General features: G+C 38.8%; 2 protein-coding genes across 5 annotated transcripts; both read right to left on the bottom strand.

Annotated features, from left to right (window-relative positions):
* Positions 1-1542: 1542 nt before the first annotated feature.
* Positions 1543-5729, bottom strand: LOC115924132. Its single transcript, XM_030985946.1, has 7 exons — positions 5441-5729; positions 4992-5054; positions 4528-4653; positions 3883-4039; positions 3332-3392; positions 2860-3030; positions 1543-2503 (listed from the first exon to the last, which is right to left on the bottom strand). Exons 1-7 carry the CDS (start codon positions 5537-5539, stop codon positions 1543-1545), a joined length of 1638 nt encoding a protein of 545 aa, XP_030841806.1. The 5' UTR covers positions 5540-5729.
* A 4595-nt stretch (positions 5730-10324) lies between these two features.
* LOC590153 (hydroxyacid oxidase 1) lies at positions 10325-21008 on the bottom strand. Of its 4 annotated transcripts, none has more exons than XM_011674737.2 (9): positions 20891-21008; positions 20125-20291; positions 15672-15823; positions 14587-14848; positions 14017-14192; positions 13486-13577; positions 12822-12983; positions 12240-12309; positions 10325-11586 (listed from the first exon to the last, which is right to left on the bottom strand). In XM_011674737.2, exons 2-9 carry the CDS (start codon positions 20268-20270, stop codon positions 11501-11503), a joined length of 1146 nt encoding a protein of 381 aa, XP_011673039.1. In that variant the 5' UTR covers positions 20271-20291; positions 20891-21008; the 3' UTR covers positions 10325-11500. The 4 variants fall into 4 exon arrangements, with proteins under 4 accessions (XP_011673039.1, XP_794861.3, XP_030841440.1 ...); XM_789768.5 differs by having other exon boundaries at positions 20896-20991; XM_030985580.1 differs by having other exon boundaries at positions 20125-20277; positions 20896-20991.
* Between the last annotated feature and the right edge of the window lie 1344 nt (positions 21009-22352).

The raw sequence follows: 22352 nt of genomic DNA, 5'->3' as shown, positions 1-22352 counted from the left end.
TTCTTTCGTTTATCATTTAATCTAAATGAGTGAGTAGCCCTACGTGAAAATTTGGAATGAAGAAAAGAAGAATATATAAAAAGAAGAAGTTGAAAGAACAAGTTAAGAGAAAACAGGAAAAAAAGGAAGAAGACGGGAGGGTACATTAAAACAGAAAACAATAAAAAGTGACATTATGCATGTTATGTTTCGTGATTGTTTGCAGTCATTATTCAGTAATATAAAAAACATTATGGAAAGCGCCATGCTGACCACAAATACACATACACAAACACACACGCACACACTTTCTCATGATCTAGCTCTCTCTCTCTCTCTCTTATACCTTTTTCTCTATCTTCCTCTCTTGCTTTTCCCTTCGAAATACCCTTATTTTGTGTATTCTTATTCACACCTCATGTTTTCTCCATATTTATTAAACTAAATTTTCCTTGAGGAAACGACAACAAAATTTACAGGCTATATAGGCCACTGAATTATAAAGGATTGTGTTTTAACACTTTCAAAAACTTTATTATAGATACGTGCGTCATGTCAAGCTTCTTCGGGTTCAAGATTAATTTGGTCCGTATTTTTGATTCATCACTTATCTTTCAATCAGTTACAGAGCTACGTAAGTTGATATGATCCTTGATCAATTATTCTGTGAGAAATGTCATATACCTCTGATACCAGTAATACATTCTTGAACTTGTGCCCCGTCGTCCATTGAACGTAGAGGACGCATGTCAGGGAGCGGTGTGATCAGTACAATGAGGTGATCCGAATACCTTGGACGGGAAGACGAGTGACGCTAGAGAATAATTGCCTTTAATCAGAAAGATTTCCTTTTATTTTTGTTTCTGCGTTTCTTTGATTCTTTGTTTTCTTCCTTTGTTTCAGTGTTCCTTTGTTTCTTTTATTCTCTTTTCTTTATTTGTTTCTTTCTTTTTCCTTTCTTTTCTTTTCTTTTTCCTTTCTTTTCTTTTCTTTTTCCTTTCTTTTCTTTTGTTTTTCTATTCTCGTTTAGCTTACTGTCTAAGATGCTGATTGGTTTCCTTTTTTATTCCAATAAGTGACGATTTCCATCCAAGTCAATGTAACATGGGGCTGCAATAAATTCAACTTCCGTTTTCACCAATCTTGTTCGATAGTGGCTATAAACAACCATTCCCATGTGACGATAGTTAGAGTGAGTGTTGGAGCAGTTTCTCCCCCTTGTTTTTGCTTTTAGAGGGTAGTTTCTGCCAGTGCATTTTCCACTGTGTTTAATTATTTTAAGAGACTGAGGATGATGGAGGTTTCTGTCTCGACTGTAGCCAATAGCTGACCGATAAAGTAGAGGCTTCAGGGATGGAAGACCATCTAACAACCAGGATGAGTTGTTATGTGAAGGCACACCTTTAAATGATGATCGCAAGAGGAAGACAGTCTCTTGATGGTCCTTACAGCTGTGGTGTTGGCACTATTCTTGATCCATCCGGAATGTGGTACCAGCGTCCTCGCAAATGAGTGATGCCTCGGCCACTCCTACTCCAACCCCGTCCCCGTCCCCTAGCCTCTTCAGTAGTAGGAAGCACTGATCGCTTCCATCTTGAGGAGGATTTCCTGCATGCTGTGCGGCCTCTTGAGTGGATCTTGCTCGGTGCAGTCCTCCGCCAGTTCCGCCACCTCGCTGAACTTGATCTTCCTGGCGATGGACTCGAGGATGACGCCGAAAGAGTAGATGTCAGAGGCCACTGAGTTGCGCTTTCCATACAGGACAACTTCAGGGGCCATATAAGTGTAAATTTTTCTCGATCTGTACTCAGCCCTTCTCTTGTCGGAGAATCGCCTCTGTTTGGCGTAAGCCATTGCACTGGCTAATCCGAGGTCGATGATGATGGCGTGCCAGCGCTGGCTTCGCTTCTCCAGCAAGATGTTGTTTGATTTCAGGTCATTATGCAGGTATCCTTCCCGATGGAGCTCCATGATGCCTTTGATGATATCCTCACAGACCTGAAGCATGTTGATCAGGCCGAGCTTTGGGTTGGACTTGAAGCGGCGGGTCAGGGCTCGGTAGAGAGGGTACGTCCTACCAGTCTTCTTGTTGCCGATGAAATCCATCACCGTGCAGAGGTCATCACCGATGGTAACCATCCCAAGCATCTTGGGGAAGTAGGGAGACCCTGACAGCAATTGCTGCACCATGGACTCCTTCGTGGCTCTTTCATTCATCAGCAGCTTCTCTTGCTGCAGCATGTCCCTGCGGTAGTCCGAGTGCAACACTGGCTGCTTGATGGCGATGGGTCGAAGGTCATCACCATGGCGACCAAGGTACACCTTGCCGTAGGTGCCTTTGCCGAGGACAGGCATGTTGCTAAGGTCACCTGGTTTATGGCATCCTGAGAAAGGCAGGATGTCATCAATATCTAGGACCTCGCATTTGATGGTTGGCATTGAGGCAACGGTCGCATGATCCGCCGCGTTTCTCGCTTGGAACCGAGCAGCGCCCCTGTTCTTGTTCAAGCAGTTCTTCTGCAGGCTGTATTGAAAGAGAAAATGAAAAAATAAAACTTGAAAATTAATCTCTTTGAAATGTTTTGTTTCTTTATTTGCTTTTTGACATTTATTTCCAACTTTGGCTATGACGGGAATACAATTTAGGTTGTAATTTCTTTTAAAAATGAAGGCAGATTTTCTCAATGGAAACACTTGCCTATATACTTGAAGCAATTTGCTTCTTATTGAAAGATACCTTTCTGGGTGGGAAGTCATACTTGCTACATTATTAATGACAATTTAACAGAGCTTAGTAAGACGTTTAAAAGTACAGAACTTATTCTAGACACCGGAGTTTTTGTTTTTAAAGAAAAGAAAAGAATTATCGAATTGGCTTACGTGTCGACAAGGTCCCGGAGACTTTGAATTAGGGTCTCTTTCTTTTGGTTGTCAAATTGCAGAAGTTTGAAGTCGTTTTGGAGCTCAGCCCTGGAAGCCTTCTGTCTTTCCAGACAATCTTTCTCCTTCTTCATCTGATCAGCCAGTATGGTCATCTTGGCCTCGAGAAGACTGTAGACAAGGTTGTGGTGAAAGTGTGATGAAGAGTTTTAAGGGTGATGGGAAAATGAAAAAAGGCCGGGTTCAAGAGTATGGAATAACATAATTATTAAAGGAAGGATAGGAAATGAAATAAGAGAGAAAGAGAGATAGAGAAAGAGAGGGGGAGGGTGATGTGATGTAGAAATATTGCATTAAACGAAATAGGAAAAGATGATTATCATAAACATGATTATGCTATCATATTATAACTTCCCATATTGTATCTAAAACAAGGCAAAGTCAATTTGAACTCAACTCAAAATAAACTTACCTTATGGTTGTCTTTTGTTTGATGAGACCTTCCTGCAACTTCTCAAGATAATGTTGGACTCCTGTCACGTGATAAGAAAATGACCAATCACAATCAAACGATGAAACATTAATTTCACCTCAAATAAATTGTCTACTTAGACCTTACTCAGTTTCAGAAGAAAAAAAAAACTCGTTGGTATAATGTTATAGATATTACAGGTATTAAACCTATTCTACGATTTCGATCCGAAAAAAGGACAATCCGAACATATAGAAACTCCCGATCAAAATGATTATCATTAATTAAGTATATGGTATAATAGATTGCAACGTACATGTAGATGATTTGGAGGGTTCTTTATAGTAAATAATAAATTGTATAATAACATTCATGTTTCCAGCTCAAGTGCATAATTTACCAGCTGCCTAATTCATTTGGCAGTTCTCATGTTTTATATCGAACTACCACACCAGATTAAATCACCTATAAATATTGAAGTATTTCAATTAGTTACGTATTCATCATTATGACTGCAGAGGGCTGCGGCGGCGGGGGTGGGGGGGGGGGGCTGACCCATACCTCTTGTTGTTCAGGTGCCCTCTTCTTCCACCATTTCAGGCGCAGTCTCTTGCTCCTCTTCTTCTCTTTCTTCTTGGGCTCGGGAACAAGGAGGGGTTGGAGGTCCTCGAGGGATGACGTCAGAGCCTTCATCTTGAGCAGAAGATCCTATAAGGTTTCAAAAGAATCAGTCAAAATCTGCCAATTTGCTACATATTTTTCTTCAATGTATTTTATTTTGGATTCTAATGCGTATTGAATGAGATGACTTGCGAGACTGCATTTGTAATGTTTAATATTTATTTGAAAAACACCATCTACGCAATTTAAATTTTAAACGTCTGCCCTTTCCTTTGCATCTCTGTCGCCTTCGACTTTCTCCTCATCACTGTCTGTTTCCTAAATTCTCTTTATCTTCCAATCCCTCTCGTCTTATATCTTCAACTCATTTACTATCTATATAGGTCATCATTGATATCAGATTCTATTTTGATAATACGTGTAGGAAGTATAATAATTAATATGCAGAGGTATTATTCTCTATCATCAAATTGTAGGCGTACAGTAGATCTTATCAGCATTTACACAACTGTTGGTTAAAAGAAATATGTTCGCTGATCTTTCTAAATGTTCAAATTATTTTTCTGTTTTATTACCTCGATCTGCTCTTCTTTTGCCGCGATCTCCTTCTGGAGGTCGTCGAAAGACCACCTGAGCTCGACGACGACATCGGAGTGGTTGATATCGGGTGCGAGGCAGACGCCGACATCGGTGGCGAGGCACTGATAAGGAAAAATCAAGGCTGATGATACTATTTCCAAATTACCTTTGCTTATTATGAAGTGAATTTATATTGTAAGATTAAAAGTATATTTTTTGTATTATGCTAACGCGATTAGTGCTGTGATTCGTTTATATCGTGGCATTAAGCTTTCGCGAATCTGGAACCTTCCCGAATTTTACAAAAGTCTTCTAGTTTATGTCTTCATCATTAGATTCGTAAGAACTTAAAGTGTAAAAGTACTGGCATGTGTTGAAGCTATACCAATAACATTATTCACTAAGGTGAAGAATTTGTTTTAATTGTAATGTTTGTCAATAAAATGTGGATTTAATTTACCTTGACGTCCTGTGCTTGAGCTTCCAAGCGCGACTCAAATTGTTTGACCCGATCAGTGGCCGTCTAAAATAGAGAAGTAAAGAGCAATATAATTATCAGTGACACTTAAATGGGTGGGGGGCAGTAAACGTTTTGCTGATGAAGGGATAAACTTTCGCCTTAAACAATTAATGATAAATAAACTCAGTGGCGATTGTACACTCTCAATTAAATCACTAAGAATTTTAGCGACGGCTCGAGCAATAATTTGTTTGATTATGTTTTTAATTTTATTTATGAATTTCACTAAAAACTGTTGTGTTGGAAATGGCAATATCTATTTTATACTTTTTATTATTGTCGAGTTTCTGTACATTTTCACTATTTTTGGAATTCAGGTTTATTTGTTCTCTGTACTGTTTATCGGTTGTGCAAAGAGTAAAATTGACCTGAATTGTTGATAACCTTACCATCAAATCTAGTTCAAGTTCGTCATTCTGAGCCTGGACCTGGTCCCAAGCTTGTCTGAGGTTCTGGGCCAGGACCTTTGGGGACTGGATAGCATCCATGCTCTCTGTGATCAGCTTGATTGGATCGGCCAAGGTCTAAAGGTGGAGGAAGAGGAGGAGGAGACGGGGAGGAGAGGGAGAGGAAGAAGGACAATGAAAAAGGGGAGAAGGACATAGAGGGGAATGAAAACATAGGTAAGAGGATATGAAGAACATGAAAAGGACACGGTGGAATGAGGGAGATGGAGAGAAATAAAAGGAAGAGAAAGGGAGAGAGAGAGAGAGAGAGAGAGATGGAGAGAGAGAGATGGAGAGAGAGAGAGAGAGGGGAGTGTGTGTGTGAGAGAGAGAGAAAGAGAGAGAGAGAGAGAAGGGGGAGATGATGAATAATAGAATAGCACAAGAACATTCGAATGAACAAGAGAGGAAGATGTTAAAGATAATTTTGAAAAATAATGAAGAAAATGTAATGAAGAAGATAGGAGATGAACAAGATGAGGTATATGAACTGACATGACTAAACGAAGACCATACCAAAAACAACTAATGGTTTATGGTCAGCAGTGATACAGTGAAAGAAATGAAGGTGTGGTGAAGGTTAAGGGGGAAGGTGGGGTGAGGCTGATAAAAATAAATTTCATAAGAAATATTATTATTAAATGTAGATATAACTAAATACTAATTACGGCCGCGTTTAATTATAAAGAGAGTTTGAAATCTAAAAAAGAACAATTACGAAGATGAATACGAGGATAATAGAGAATAGATAAGAAGAAAGATGTTGTAAACTAAGATTAAAATGTTTCTAATTATAATGACGCCATTAAATGTTTAGCATAATAAAATGTTAAATCAGACTTATGTAAACTTTTCACTAATCGTTTTTTATATAAAAAAAAACAAAAAAACATTGCCTCCATAAAAGGAAAACAAAAATAGCAAAGCAAATTTTAAAAAATTAAAAAACCGTTATTATTCAGATGCACTATACTGTTTTTGCTTTAAAAATCTTACAAATGTCACACACAAACATTAATTAATTACCTTGATCTGGAGGTCCATTTTGTTTGTCATGGTCCTAAATCTTTCTCTCCAAGTTGCAGTGCAGTCGGAACGCCGGACGTCGAGAACCTGTCGAGCCTCGAGGAGCTTCTCAGCCGCATCTTCTGGGGTGGAGTCCTCCGTTGCCTCGGAGATGGAACAAGCCGCGGTGATCAAGTTCTGGAGAGATAGATGTGTAAGAAAATGGATTTCAAAGAAAAATATGGCATATATAATATACATGAAAACTGACGAGGTATTTTATGGAGAAAAAATGGCAAAAGTCATATTAATGTTTGTTTATATAATGTTAGAAGTCATAAACAGCAAGAATTGAAATGGGGTAGAAAATGTGTTTTAAACATTGTAAATTTGATTACTTTGGGCGTGGTCAAATCGTTACTTTTAATTTTATCTAGAAAAGAGATAATTATGATTTTGCTAGTTTTTATTATTATTGCTGTTTCCTGTGGCTGTAATGCTATACGTTTTAATTTTATTAAGATGTAAAGTTGAACAAATAAAACTATACATTTGGAGAATTTAATTGAGATTATCTTAATCAAGAATACCTTAATTTGGGCCTGTGCAGTAGTCTTCTCCTCATCATTCCTTATGAGTTCGTCGCTCAGGCGCTGGGTCTCTGCGTCCTTCTCCTGCCAGCGTTCCAGAAGAATCATGGCCTGGACTTCAGGGGAGGTATCAGCTGATACTCCGCTGATTGCACTGACTACTTGCAGCAAGGTATTGTAATACTGTAATGGTATCGTAAAAGTTGATGATTAATTTAACAAAACTTTTTTTTTTTTAAGTGATCTGTGAAATTAAAAAATTGTCTGAAGGCAATGGCAATTGAATATCTTTTCGTCATAATATACTCAAAGGCAGACTTTTTTTTTCCTAGTCTGAGCATTAGATGAATATTCAAACACTTCCAACTCATTTGCCATAATGTCTTTTAGATAGTCAAGTTAGTTCATTTATTTGCTTGTGTTTGTTCATTTCTCTCTCTCTCTCACATCCCTCTTTCTCTCTGACTATGATACTCTCTCCACTCGTCCTCATGCAACATCTGAAAAGACAGTATTCGGAAGCAACCTACCTTTTGCTTTTCCATGTGATCTTGAGTCTGAAACTCAGTATCTCCGGACTGGGTCGAGGCGTCAATCAATGACGCTTTCTCAGGAGTCTGAAATTCTTCATCTCCACGTGGAGTCGGGGGCTCAGCCTCGGTCTTCTGAGTGTGAGCCTCTGTTGAGACTGTATCAGACTGACTCAGTTCTTCCAATTGCTCATAAGTGAGAGTTTCTGTGTTGAGTCCAGTTTCAGTTTGGAAGTCTCCACCTTGAGTAGGGGGCTCAGCCTTGAGCTGAATGGGGACCACAACTGAATCCATATCAAACTGAGTCTGCTCGTCCACAGGCTCGCGAGTGAGAGTCTCTGTGTTGAGTCTATTCTGAGTTTGCCAGTCTCCGTTTTGAGTAGGAGTATCAGCCTCGATCTTTTGAGCGAGATTAAGTGAAATCTCCATGGTAGACATTTTGGTACATCCACAAGCTCGAAAATGTGAGTCTCTGTGATTTAGGTTTGTTCCAAAGTCTGGGTATTTGAATCTCCTGCTCAGAGCAGGAATCTCGTTTAGTTATTCACTGGAATGATAACCGAAGTTCCCAACTTCTGAAATCAAAGATATATTATAATGATTACCGTGATTTGGTAAATTTTAAAGATAAATTATGCTAAGGGTGTTTGAATGTCTAACATTAGCTTCGAGTGTTTGAAATCGTAAATGACTACAACGGATATACATTCTGCAGACTTTGATAGTGCAGGAATTCAACAGAAAATTCAATCAAATTAAACATAATAATTTTATGTTTGAAATTATCATGATTATCGTGTATACCTGAACAAAAAAATAAAGTTTCCGACAAACAGACGCTAGTATTGTGATGAAATAGCTTTCTCAGACACTTACAGGCGTGGAATTTGTGGAAATCCTCGTAAAATCTCCGAAATTTCAACGAGCTTGCTCCCAATCGAAGGAATAAGACAAGAATGAGCGTTTGTTGATGCGAAGCTAGCTTACTACATTATGCGCATGCGCGATCACCATGGAATAAACTTTCGACCAATCGCGCGCAAGGATAGGTCAGTTAGATGAATATTCATATGTGTGTATCATGTGCGCAGAGCTCTTGACGTAACAATGGCCTACGCGCAATATGTTGGAGGTTTGGAGTTACGCAACAATCAATATTTATGTGTCATAATGTATTCAAGACAGGGGTCGCTATTTGTGTACCAAATTAATTTGTAAGAACCCACGGATATGAATACTGGATATGTGCTAATGAAAGTTTTCTAATAATCATGATTTTTCTTAAATTCACGCAGTAGCACCACTATATGTTTAAAAGCTCTGATACATAATATGGTCATGTTTACCAATGAGTTAGGAGGGCTGTATATTTAAACGTCTTTGGTCCTAACCCTTTGTTTTTACCAACAACTGACTGAAAATTGTAATTTCTATTGAATTAACAAATTGTGCTGTTCAAAGCACTTTAAAAGCGAAACTTCACGTGTGTGAAAATTTCACATTTTTGTTGTATGATGGGAGTGCTTTAGAGAAACAGCGTGTTTCATGCGACGAAAATTATTTTCAGATTTCGTGCCAGTTCATGTTATTTTTCTTATATTTTAATATCTCTTTAATCCCCTCTTTTCTACCTGTTTTTGTTTTTGGTCTATGTTCATCCATCTTTCTATTCATATTTCTTTCCATTAACCACCCTTTACCCCCAATCTGTCTCTCTTTCATATTTTCAATGTCTGTCTGCTCCCTCTCTTCTATATTTCTCTCCTCTCCATCTGCCTTTCTATCCTCTCTTTCTTTCTCTAGCTTTCCCTTTCTCTCTCTCTCTCTCTCTCTCACACACATACACACACACATACCACACAAACACACACACACACCCTCACAACAAAAACTAAGAAACAATGAGAAAACAGAAATAAATTAATTGGCCACCAGTATGTGTGTACGTGTGTGTGCGCGCGCGCGCGTGTGTGTGTGTGTGTGTGTGTGTGTGGGGGGGGGGGGGGTCCGGGGGCGGGGATTCGCATATAATGAATGTGTCATAATATATTATATTATTATATCTGATATTATAAATGATTTCATAGCGGTCCTTATGAGTAGTGACCCCTAAAATAAATTATGAATAGCGCCCCTTCTTCCTGTTTATGAATAGCGACCCCGGTTTCGTATTATGAATAGCGGTCCTTAGGGTTTATGACCCTCAATGTGAATTATGAATTGACGACCCTCATTTTACATTATAAATAGCGGTCCTTATGAATAACGGTCTTTACGCCTTTATGAATAGCGACCCCTTTCCGCTTCATGAATAGCGGTCCATCACGTTTAGGAAGTTCCACGTTATAAATAGCGGTCCTTGACTAGCGAGATTCTTTCCAGCAGGTACATATCTGTAGAAGTCTACACATTAAACAAAATGCATCATGAATTTGGAAGAACAAAAAACCGGTTTCTTAATCACAAACATGATGTCATTATATAAAATTACACTGAGTTATGTTTAACCCAACAAATACAATAATGTATGCCTTTCGAAACTTACTGCATAAAAGTCAAAAGCATGCCCATGACAAACACCTGGATAGATAACGTCTCAACGTTTATTACATGTAGGCCTACTTTCCGACATTCTTCAGGCGAAGCTTCGATATTCTTTGTTAAACTTTGTAATAAAGTATTGACGAGGTGGAATAAGCACATCCGTGTCTTTCTCTTAATGTTTTCTTGTCATAATAGTCTTTGCTGGGATGAACATGAAGATGGGTTTGATGACTGAATTTGAGGAATTTCTGTGCGATCTTTATAACTGACTCTCTGTTTTTATCTCATTCAATCTTAATATTCTATCTACTTACTTCCCCAAAATCAAATAAACATTAAAACATCAACAAATTAAAAAAAATCGAAATTTCTTATAAATTCATATATGCAAACCTGATCACAAGATATAAGTTTCAAATTTATTTCCCACATTGCATTTTACATATAAGAAGTCACCGCTGACGAAGTACAATACACAGTCAGTTTTAGAATATACAATTATGATATGGAAGAAGGGAATATAATAGACTAGCCTATTAGCTAAAGTCTCTACATTTTGTGTGATAAAGTGCTGAGAAATAATGACGGCACTGATTTTTACCCCGACATTTTGTTTTACCTCTGACATTTTCACCCCTGACGAAGTACAAAACACAGTCATTTATAGAATATACAATTATGAAATGGAAGAAGGGAATATAATAGACCAGCCTATTAGCTAAAGTCTCTACATTTTGTGTGATAAAGTGCTGAGAAATAATGACGGCACTGATTTTTACCCCGACATTTTGTTTTACCTCTGACATTTTTACCCCTGACGAAGTACAAAACACAGTCATTTATAGAATATACAATTATGATATGGAAGAAGGGAATATAATAGACTAGCCCAGTAGCTCACGTCTCTACATTTTGTGTGATCAAGTGCTGAGAAATAATGACGGCACTGATTTTTACCCCGACATTTTTTTTTACCTCTGACGAAGTACAAAACACAGTCATTTATAGAATATACAATTATGATATGGAAGAAGGGAATATAATAGACTAGCCCAGTAGCTCACGTCTCTACATTTTGTGTGATCAAGTGCTGAGATAGTATGATTTTTACCCCGAAATTTTTATAAACCTCCGACATTTTACACCTAGCCCTTTTCTTTATCTTTTTTTCCCGCATTCAAATAAGGGGTGCATACCGCTTAACAGTAGCTACGCTATTAATTATTACCCAAATGCTATAGGGACAGACTGGCTGGACATAATATATAGAACCAGAGTTACTCAATTGGAGAGACAAAAGCGGTGAAGTGACAAACTGGCTGCCTTCCGCCAAACTACATCTTGCTCTTTGGGGGATTCCGATGATAATATGATTCATGGACAACCATATCAGATGGGATGCAATCAGGACTCGTACAACCTGTGAAGAAAATGAAATATATAATCATTATATATGAATTAATGTTCAATTGGCCACGACTTGCGGATCCAGGCCCGATATACATATTAAAACATCCTTTCACAATTTCGTTCTGACCAACCGTATTACCCTTAAAGTGTATGCGTGTGTAATGCACTACTTGAATGATCTAAAGTTCTATATAGAACTCATAACTGTAAAGAACAAAGTGGTTTAAAGCCTATCAGAATGCATATTTCTCAGTTAAAGATGATTTACACAAAGCAGTGCTAACAAAAGCAAGACAAAAAGCAATGCAATAATGCGTTATGTGGACAAGGTAATGGTTTGCAGCTGAAAGTGTTCAAAGTTGACTATTCATCTTGCACCGTTGCAGAAGCAAATTCACGGTTAAGTGGAAGTGGACCCGTCATTTACCCCAAAAGAAAAATTAAGTCTACCTAAAATGTGCTACCCTTTACCCCCTTCGTCAGTTTAGTGAGTCGGTGAGTTTCGACGGGCTGGCACGGCTCTTAAAAATATAATTCTGGACAAAAGAATTCATTTTGGAGGGAAAATGTTGGACTTATGTACCTTTCAAACGTTTGGACCCACTCTTTTCGCCCCTTTCCTCCGTTGCTCTTGTATCTAAAAGTTAACACTCTGATACATACCACTGTTTGCTAAGGCATTGTCTAGTTCGCTCCTGAGAATTTCCAAAATATTTGAAACACCTTTGGAACCCTGCAAAAAATGAAAATAGATCAGTTCTCATATTTCATGTAGTTATCTGCTTTTAAATAGAGTATGAAATATAATATTATCTACTAAAAATAAAAGTACAATCTCGGGTTGTTTGAAGTTAATTTGGACGTAATGAAAATTGTAATAAACATGTTCGCATAACGCATTTTGTATGGTGTAATGGGAGTCTGTTTAGCATAACAAGAAATCAGACTGTGTTGAAAGTTGTTAAATTATCAGAAAACAACGTCCCATCCGATAGTGTATCCAACATGTCCTCCTTGTTGACTGTTACAGAACTTCAAACCTAGCTCCGAGAAAGAGTTTGGGTACCCTTTTATTCAGAAGGAAACGTAAAATAGGTACTCGAGATCGGTACTAGATAAAGGACTTCCTAAGGAACACGAATTTCGCCCTGATTAGGGTGTTTTATTCTACACGTGGACAAATAAATACATTTATAGATCAATCAATAAATGAAATCACCTTTGAGCTAAATATGAATTATATACCTGGCAAGCTAGTCCCCACAATATAGGTCTTCCTACAAACACAGCTCTTGCACCCCTCCCAAGAGCCTTGAAGACATCTGTTCCTGTCCTTATTCCTCCATCCATGTATACCTCTATCCCTCGACCACGGACTGCATCTACTACCTCGGCCAATGCATCGATCTGCAAATACGTTTGTTTTCAAAGGCGATGCGAAGCAAATTACAAATCAGAGACTTAGACTGACAATTAGGCTTTACAAGTGTCACTGAACATCTTCTTCAGAAACCATTGTTCCAAAAAATGGTCGCAAGGCACGAATTTATGCCAACCTCTATGAATTGGGAGGAAGCCTAAACGTGAGTAATCTCGGAAAGTAGATCATAATTTGGAACATCGATATACCATTCTAAAAGAGGAGAGTGTGGATTACAATTTGAATGGAAAGAGAGAATGAGAGTGACGATGAGACACAGAGAGAGAGAGAGAGAGGAAGAGATGGAAATTATCTAAACAAAGTTATTTGTCGAGGAGGAAAGGTGAATTGAAGTCGAGTTTCGAACGATGTAGGTATTTGTTGATTTGAGATTATATTGAGATACTGGCAATTCGAAATTTATGATCAGTATATACCATAAAAACATCCCAACCCGCGGTCATGAATTGTTTAGGAAATAAAACTCACTGGAGCAGGAGCAACATCTGATTGTCTTCCACCATGAGCTGACACCAGTATCCCATCAACCCCTGCGTCCGCTGCTTCCCTTGCCGAGTCAGCTATATAAATGTAAATATAAATAGCAATTGATTGACAACGATGAAAGAAATAATCTCACTTTCTTGCCAATACATGTACTTCTCATAAGAAAATGAGGAGCTTCAAACATTCTACATATTTCGTTCTGAAAATGTCACCGCAATAATTGGGTTTTGTAAATAGATCCAACCTATCTGCTGATAGGAGCTATTCGTTTATCCCTATCAGATTCCAAAGTATATAGGATAGGAAAGAATACCACATTTGACAAAAATGTGCATATTTTAGTAATGAGGTTGTTCTGAATGATGTGCTGTAATATCTTTAGAAGTGACACTTCTTGCGTTCATAGTCCTTGGATTTCAATGAGATCGATGATGGATCTTACACTAGTCTTTCCATCAGATGGCATAGAATGATAATACTATACAGTTCGAAGATAATACATTAAAGACTCACCAGACACAATTCCCTTACAGACAATTGGAAGATTTGTTATTGATTTTATCCATCTGATGTCCTCCCAAGTAGCCGAGTCATTATACTGCATCTGATGTACATATTTTACATATCTTGTGTCTCCTTCTGCTTTGGCTGCTCTTGAAGAAGGAATGTCTGCCTCAAAATTACTCATGCTGAGGAAAAAAATCGAACCGGCAACGGATGAAAACAAATGAATGTATACTAAACCTTTCTATATTACTTTTGAGAAGATAAATACTGGCGTTTCTGTGCCCCGTCATGACATAACTAAAATGCGAGGAACCCCCTCCCTCCAGCTTTCTTATTTTGTCTCCCGCTCTGCAGGTTTTTTATATTTTTTTCTCTTTTCATATTCAAATGTGGTCCCCATTAGCTACACAAATCAAGATAAACAATTTCAATTTTTACAATCCTTTTCCGGGAGGAATACAATTATTACAACATCAATTCTTAAAAATTACCTTACACTAAGATTTCTTCCTTGATCCGATATTTGTAGAAGAATTATTTATCTAAATTACAGATGAACAATATTAAATTTCATACCGAAATGCGAAAATGGCTGCGTCCTTATTCAGAGCTGCTCTGACTTTTGAGTCAAGACCGGAAACAGGCGAGTCAACCGTAATCACGAGAGCTTTAAAGCCCGCCCTCTCAGCCTCACGTACGACGTGCTGTGTCAGTAAACGATCTTTGAAGAGATATGTCTGCATCCAACGGAGGCCACCTGGAGCCGCTGCCGAAACATCAGCAATGGCTGTATGGGAATCGACGGAGAGGACCATGAGAGTATCTGCTGCTGCTGCACCTGAAAGACCGACACATGTTCTTGATGAGACAAGCATTTACAATCCAATGTAGTTTTGTGACGGGTATCAAGGTCCGGTATTAATTGTCTAAACATCTATTCTTCTCTTGCTATAATTTACTTGCGCTGACGAGCATCTAAAAGAGAAAATTATATCCCTAATGTGGACAAAGGTTTTACGCTTTTGTCTAAAAAAAACACATGATTTTTGTTCAACTTGTTTTTTTACCAGCTAGAAAACGAAATTTAGGGACCAGGCATATTGTTAATTTCCATTTTCTGGTGTCTAGGACGGACCAATCACAACAACAAAAAATATAATCAATATTTTTTTCTAGGGGTGGAGAGACGAAATGACAAGGGCTAGTATTTGTCAAGTCCCATTCCTGGGGATGACGAGAAGAATGAGATCTCGTCAAATCATCTTCCTGGAGTGACGAGAAGAGACGAGATCTCATAAAACATTCTTGTGGTATAATCATCGTTACATGTGCTTTGCTTAATTTCGTTCACAATCAAGCGATTTTCGGAGGAGGGGTTAGCCCCTATGCTCCCCTGGAACTGCTACAGATAGGAGAATATAAATACTTATAGATAAAATCATTGAATAAACAAATATTTTCATTTCAGGTAAGTTTAGTCAATTTGTTTAATAACATTGTTTATTTTTACTTAAATCACGTCGAAGACAAACTGTGCACGATCACTTCTAAGTTTATAATAGTCTATAGTTTATGAGTCTGGTCGCAAGAATTGTCACAATTTCTGTCAAGGTTAATTCTAGTGAGGTTATGTCAAGGGGTACTTTTAAAGCTGATCTTACCTCTGGCGGTTTCTGCTTCAGCATCGGGATGGGCTGCAGCATGAACAGCCGTAGGTGCAATACCAATAGGGTACTGGATCTGCTCTCCAAGAACAGTCGTTGAGAGGCTCCGATGGGATATCCCTTGAAGAACACGGTTTCGGATTCGATACCTGCATATTTCATTTGATAATAACAATAATTACAATAGGGTCCTACGTATAAGGGGCAGCCTCATCAGTGTAATACTGTTTTTTTCTCGGGCCCTGCAATTAATATCACCCCAGCATTTCCATGTTGCCATTTTCACCTGGGTGGAGAGTGGCAAATGTGAGTTAATGTCTTGGACGTTGGACGTTAGTACCGGGCATGGATTAGAACCCCCCCCCCCCCCCATCAACTGGATTGACAGTCCAGTGAATGAACTACTATATACGACACCTTCACATTCGGGGTTTTGAGGTTTTAATTTTCAACACAAATGCAAGAACCATTATTAAGAGGGCTAACTTTAAATCATCGGGTTATTGCGTCTGGTCGGATCGGGTAACGAGAACATTTGAGACTACAAGCCCCTTTATTCCCAAAATGTCTGGGGTAATGTTTGTTTAATAAACCCTTCTCATCTACAAATGGTGTGGTCCATTTTACCCGACAATTTGTGAAAACCCTACGCTAGATCATGTATCCTAGATCATCTGATCTTCCGCTTTCGTTTCACGAAAGTTGCAACTCGGCAACCAGACCGGACGTGATGACCCGGTCATTCGAAGTTAGCCCCTCGATTCCAAAATTTGAATACCCTATCGTATAGCCCACATATATCGTTTTCGATTAGATTGATGTACTAATATTGCCATGTTTCGAAATGTTAGTAGGTGATATAAAACTTAAAGCTAAAGACCAGTTTTGGTCATGCGATTGCATTGTGAAAGAAACGGTGTGAAATCGATCAGAAAAGGTTGATCATCTATAGCATAGATGTATACTGCAAGGTTCTGGAATCATCAAAATGATAAGAAATTTGGCCAAGTCTTCATGAAGTTAGAAGCACTGTACACAGAAAGATGTATATGGGACTACACACACGTGCGCGGCACGTGCATTTCATATCTCTCAACAGGCGAGAGATACACTAATTTACCATATACAGGGCTCAAATTAATTTTTTGTCCACGGGGGCTCTTCCCCCCAAAAAAGAGCCCCCGTGAGCCTTCTCACGGGGGCTCTTTGTTATACAAATATATCCATTGAATTGGTACATATGATACTCCTCAATTATTTGCTATTTCATCATTATCACTTTAATCAGCATTTTCCCTCTTACAAATTTACAAGCTACATAACTGTTACTGACTTTCATCCCGTGATGACATTCTCTCGATTTTTTCCCGTTCTGCACATTATTTCCTCCTCATTATTCGGAGCAACCTTTACATTATTTCTTTACTGAGCCGCGTAGCGGCGAGGCGATTTTGTGTGTGTGCTATTTTGGACAGGCGCGGATCCACGGTCCGATTCTACCGCCCCCCCCCCTAGCCTCCCAAACCGGTAAAAAAATAGGATAGTAACGGAAATTTTACCTTAAAAAATTAAATAAAAAACGCCCCCCCCCTGACCTGCCAGTGACACAAATGCGGCATCAAAATATTTGTGATTCTCTGACCGTAATTAAATGCCTAAAACCCCTGATCCCCCCCCCCCACACACACACACCAATTTACGCTCGCTACCCTCTACCTGATCGTAAATACTTTTGCCCCCCCCCCCCCCTCCCCCACTTTGATAAACGTTCCGCGGGGCCTGTGTATATATACGCATACAACACTGATCTTTATGATGTCTTTAACGTGACATAGCTTCTTCTCACCTTGCAAACGAGAAAGAAAACAAGGTCATTAAAAGGGATTAAGCGACAAATAATGATTGTGATTCAAATTGATGCGAATAATTGTTTGAATAAGCACTGCTATTCACCCGAATCTTCTTTGTAAAAACAACTTTTACAAATCTCAGCCATGCTTACTGAGTTGAGACGTTCCATTCAATGTAAAATACTCATTAAAGAATACACTTCTCCTAATCTGAGTGAAAGTGATATCTTACAACACAGTGGCAGATTTGCATGGCTGAGATTTGTAAAGGTCGTTTTTACAAAGAAGATTCTGGTGAAAAGCATTGCTTATTAAAAAAAATCCTTGCACAATTTGAATCACAATGATTATTTGTCGCATGATCCTTTTATTAAATAACCTTGTTTTCTTTTTTGTTTGCAGGGGGAGAAGAAGCTATGTCACGTTAAGAAATCATAAAGATCAGTTGTATTATGCGTATATACATGATACCAGAACAAAATGTTGATTATCAGAATGTCATTTTGGAATACCTCTTTACAAATACCACATTGTCTTTAGCCCGTATTAGTATTAGTATGAGCCAATATAAAGCTATTATTCTTTATTTAGTTCAGTATAATGCTTTTCCTCAAAAATAGTTTCGCTATTTTGTTAGGGTTGAGACGCTAAGAAATGGTTTCAAATATACATTACACAAACCCTGAACCATTGCAAAATGATGGTGGTTCTCTCTCTCTCTCTCTCTCTTTATTTTAATCATGCATTATCAACTACATATAAAGCAGCAACCAAAAACTTAGGGTTATCTGAGATAGGTGAAAGTAAGAGTTAAAAAGAAAGTCATGCTAAAACGGCGCTTTACCTCCCCCCCCCCCCCCTGAAAAAAATATAATAGATTAGTGGTCCTCCTGTCCAGCATCCCCCTCCCGCTTTAATATTCACCGGCCGGCTGAGTCGGCGCAAAAATGTTCCCCAAAAACTGGACCCCCCTAAACAAATATGCATTTATCCAGCCCCCCCCCCCCCCCCGCTCATTCGCCGATCGCCGGCTGGCTGATTCGCCGCTAAATATTTTCTCAAGATTTGCCCCCCCCCCCCCCCCCACCTCTTGCCGCCGGTTGGTTCGCCCCTGATTTTGGACCCCCGTAAGTGATGTTTTCCTGGCATCTACTTACATGCAAAGCATCGTCCACGAGCCGCATAGCGGCGAGGCGATTTTTGTTGTTGTTGCTATTTTGAACCCCCGTATTGTTTTCCTGGCATCTACGTTTTTCTATGCACATCACATTTTCACTTGGCAGCCCAAGGGGGCCGGGGGAGTAGGGGGTTATGCGTGTTACCAAAATGTCCGGTAAAGGTGTACTTTTCGTGCGACAAAGTCCGGCCCGAGAATTGTAAAAAAAAAAGGGGTGTTTTAACTTTTCACCCGGAGATTTCTTTAAAAAGGGGGTGTTTTTTTTTTGGACTCCTGAGAAATTATTCCGAATTTAGGTGGGTACATTGAGCATTTTTCATAAATAAGGGGGTCTCCAAGGCAGGAAAAGCCCGCGAAAAGCCCGCGAAAAGCCCGCGAAAGAGGGGTTCGGAAATGTTGGCAGTCCTCAGATAGGGGGTGCTTTCAAAAAGAGGGAACAAGCATAATGCGTACCCTAAATAACACTGCTGAGTGGGGGGGGGGGGCGGGGTTTCTGCCCTTGCGCGATCGCCTCCAGCACCAGCAGACATGGCGCGGCAGCGTGCACACGTACCGTTACTAACGGCGCAGTAGGACTATAACCACTGCTAACGCGGCACTGCACTGCGAGCTGAATCGGTAACAATAGGCCTACTCATAGAACGGTAAATCTTGCACGCTAATCTAAGTTCTATTTCATTGGTTTAAGGTTTGAAAATTGAAACTCAATATTGTTATAAAGTTATAACAGAAAAGATAATCTTTATTTTATAATTCCACGGGGGCGATTTTTAATTTTGCAGTCGCCCCCGTGAGCAACCTGACGGGGGAGATTATGTAGCTCACGGGGGCGAATCGCCCACCGCCCCCGTGTATTTTGAACGCTGACCATATATATCAATTAGTAGTCGGTTTCCCGTCAAAATTGTTATCATTATATAATATTCAAAACGTATTCTTTCACATGATTGGTAATAAGAGCTTCTATTTCATTTTTTGAAACTTGGGGCGTTTCCAATACTGGTCTTTAGCTTTAAATAGAAGCTTTTTCGTACAGCAAAAAGTGAGATGGGGTTTGGCGCAAGTATATCGATCGGAAGCATATATGCTGCGTATAATAGGTCACGCAATTAATTCAATATTTATTAAAGACTGCCAATGATTGAAGCCCCTGCATCTTAATATGATTTCGTGAATCCCGTCGTGCATCCCTCGCTAACACACCTAGGGTAGGTGGAGGGGTGGAATGATCGACAAAGGATACTGAGATGATTTTTTTTTTCCCCGATCCCCTTTTACTCTCATTTCTAATATTTCATTCCCTTGTAGACTATATGTCAAGGAGGGGGCACCCATCTGCCCCTGGATTCGCTTTTCTGGTCACTCTTTTGTGAGAGCTTGAACTTGGTGGGACAAACCGGCAAAGAACACGGACCGTACCTACCTTGAAAATGCCTCTGTGCTTTCTTTGAGGCACCACCCTCGATCTCGCCCGGAGCTGTAGTATAGCATGCAGGCGGGAGGCAATATTTTACGTGCCTGTTTTTCGTAGTCTTCGACGGTAAACAATTGATCCTCCTCATCAGCCATGCTTCACCTATCGTGAAAATGCTATCATTAATTTAAAAAAAAAACAATGTCAATATATATATGTTTTTTGCAAAGGGCAAAGTCACACACACCCACACACACACGCACAAATGTTCGTTGATATTTGATATGTGTGGCATGATTAATTTTGTTAGGGATGTTATTTGGATCTGCAAAGACCGAATTAATACCCAAATCCCAATTGTTTTATTCAAACGTCACATAATCAACTTTGGCGCAAGTCGATTTTTGTACTCTCGCAAACAATGTCTCCTGTTCATCAAAGCGTGAACACATACCACACAAAAAGGGTACCAAATGATTTGGGATAAAACACTCTTTCATAAGACATATAACAATTTTATGTTTATCGATGATTTTTTTTTTTAATAATTAGCAATTTTCTAGGTGTAAACTTTTTTTTGACTCACACTGTATACATTGTCAACAAATCACAATTCCATGTACTTAATTGTATCACCCAAAATCTACCAGCTCGATATAAGATTTACGAGTGAATGAACGAAATTAACTACGGCTAATTGGTTTTGTTCACAAAGGACACTGAAAGTCTCGAAATTAAATAGTCGATCGAGAATATAAATAATTATATAATTTACCTTACTTATATTAATTTTGTGCTTGACCAAGACCTCCTGTGTTCAAATGACCAAACATTGAGTGACCGGTCGCTGTGAGTCTCTCGATGTTGTTGTTGTTGTTGTTGTTGTGATTAATGGCGTTTCCATCGTCATTGGATGATTTTCGCCATTTGTTCATTTTCGAAATACAATCGAAATCGATTACGTAACCCTTATAAGCTAAATGCCTTGAATGCTTCACTGAATTTCTCCCAGCAATACTCTACGTCCTCCTCGGACGATAAATTACAATAGGTCTTCGACAAAATCTTCGACGACAAAATGCCTAAAGGATCTGAATGAAAAGATTTCGGGCATAGGTTTTGGGGTATTATGTCCAAGGATCAAATAGACTAGGGAGTGGTCACTTAGTCCACTTGAAATTGTTCCAGATTGCTTTATATTGGATAGCATTAAACTAGAAACACAAATAACGTCAATTAAAGTACTGCTGATTGAACGGAGTTATTCTTGTTGGTTCTCGGATAGGCTGAGTTAACTGAAAGATGGAACAAAATTCATGCACCTTATTTAAAAGGGTATTTTTAGTCAGCATATTGGAGTTAAAGTCACTGAGGACTATAACATTATTTGTAAAGAAAATACTTGGTCTAGTTTTGATTCTAGGCTTTTGAAAAAGGATATTTCATGTTTCATATTCATTTCATTTCATTTATTCAACAAGTATAAAAACAATTTACAATGAAAATACAATATACAATATAATGGTTAGGACCCCTAACAAGGAGAAATCTGCTTGTAATCGGGGCCCTGCAAACAAACAATAACAAGATAATGCACATAAATTAACAATGAAAAGTAAAAGACTTGAATAATAATGGTATACGACTGGGGGGGGGGGGGTTAAGGGTGTTCGTGATGTTGTCAGTGATTCAGCTTTTTTTCCTTCTAAATGTTTTAAATTTATATAACCTTGTAATCAGTTATTGTTAATACATGCTTTTTTCCTTGTAAATATAAAGTTACACAACCTTGCCATTTCCTTGTAATAATTTTGTGTACATTACCATGTTTTTTGTTGTTGTAAATGAACTTCTTGATCACGGTTGGCGGACTCTGGGACCTGCTTGTTTTGGGAGCTCTGCGCGCGTGAAACTGTATCGTATCCATGATCGTATCCTACCATCTTTCATGTTTTGAATTGCGCAGATCCTTGAGACACGTTGGTCTCTTTGCCAATCCGCTGGGATTGAGAGGTCCATCCTCCACAGGGGCCCCACTCACAAGCATTGCTTTTTGGGGTCTCAATTTGGATTATGTTTGTTCGTCATTATTACTATATGCCATGTTTTTTTCTAATAAACTGAACTGAACTGAACTGAGTACGCACCCGTACATCAACACACACACACGCATCCATAATGAAGGTTTACAGAGACAGAATAGAAAGGAGCGAAAAAATATACATGTAGGTTTGCGA

Source organism: Strongylocentrotus purpuratus, unplaced genomic scaffold (assembly GCF_000002235.5).
Source record: "Strongylocentrotus purpuratus isolate Spur 01 unplaced genomic scaffold, Spur_5.0 spur5_scaffold_15, whole genome shotgun sequence".
NCBI classification, from domain to species: domain Eukaryota; kingdom Metazoa; phylum Echinodermata; class Echinoidea; order Camarodonta; family Strongylocentrotidae; genus Strongylocentrotus; species Strongylocentrotus purpuratus.
This window is presented reverse-complemented; position numbering and strand designations above follow the sequence as displayed.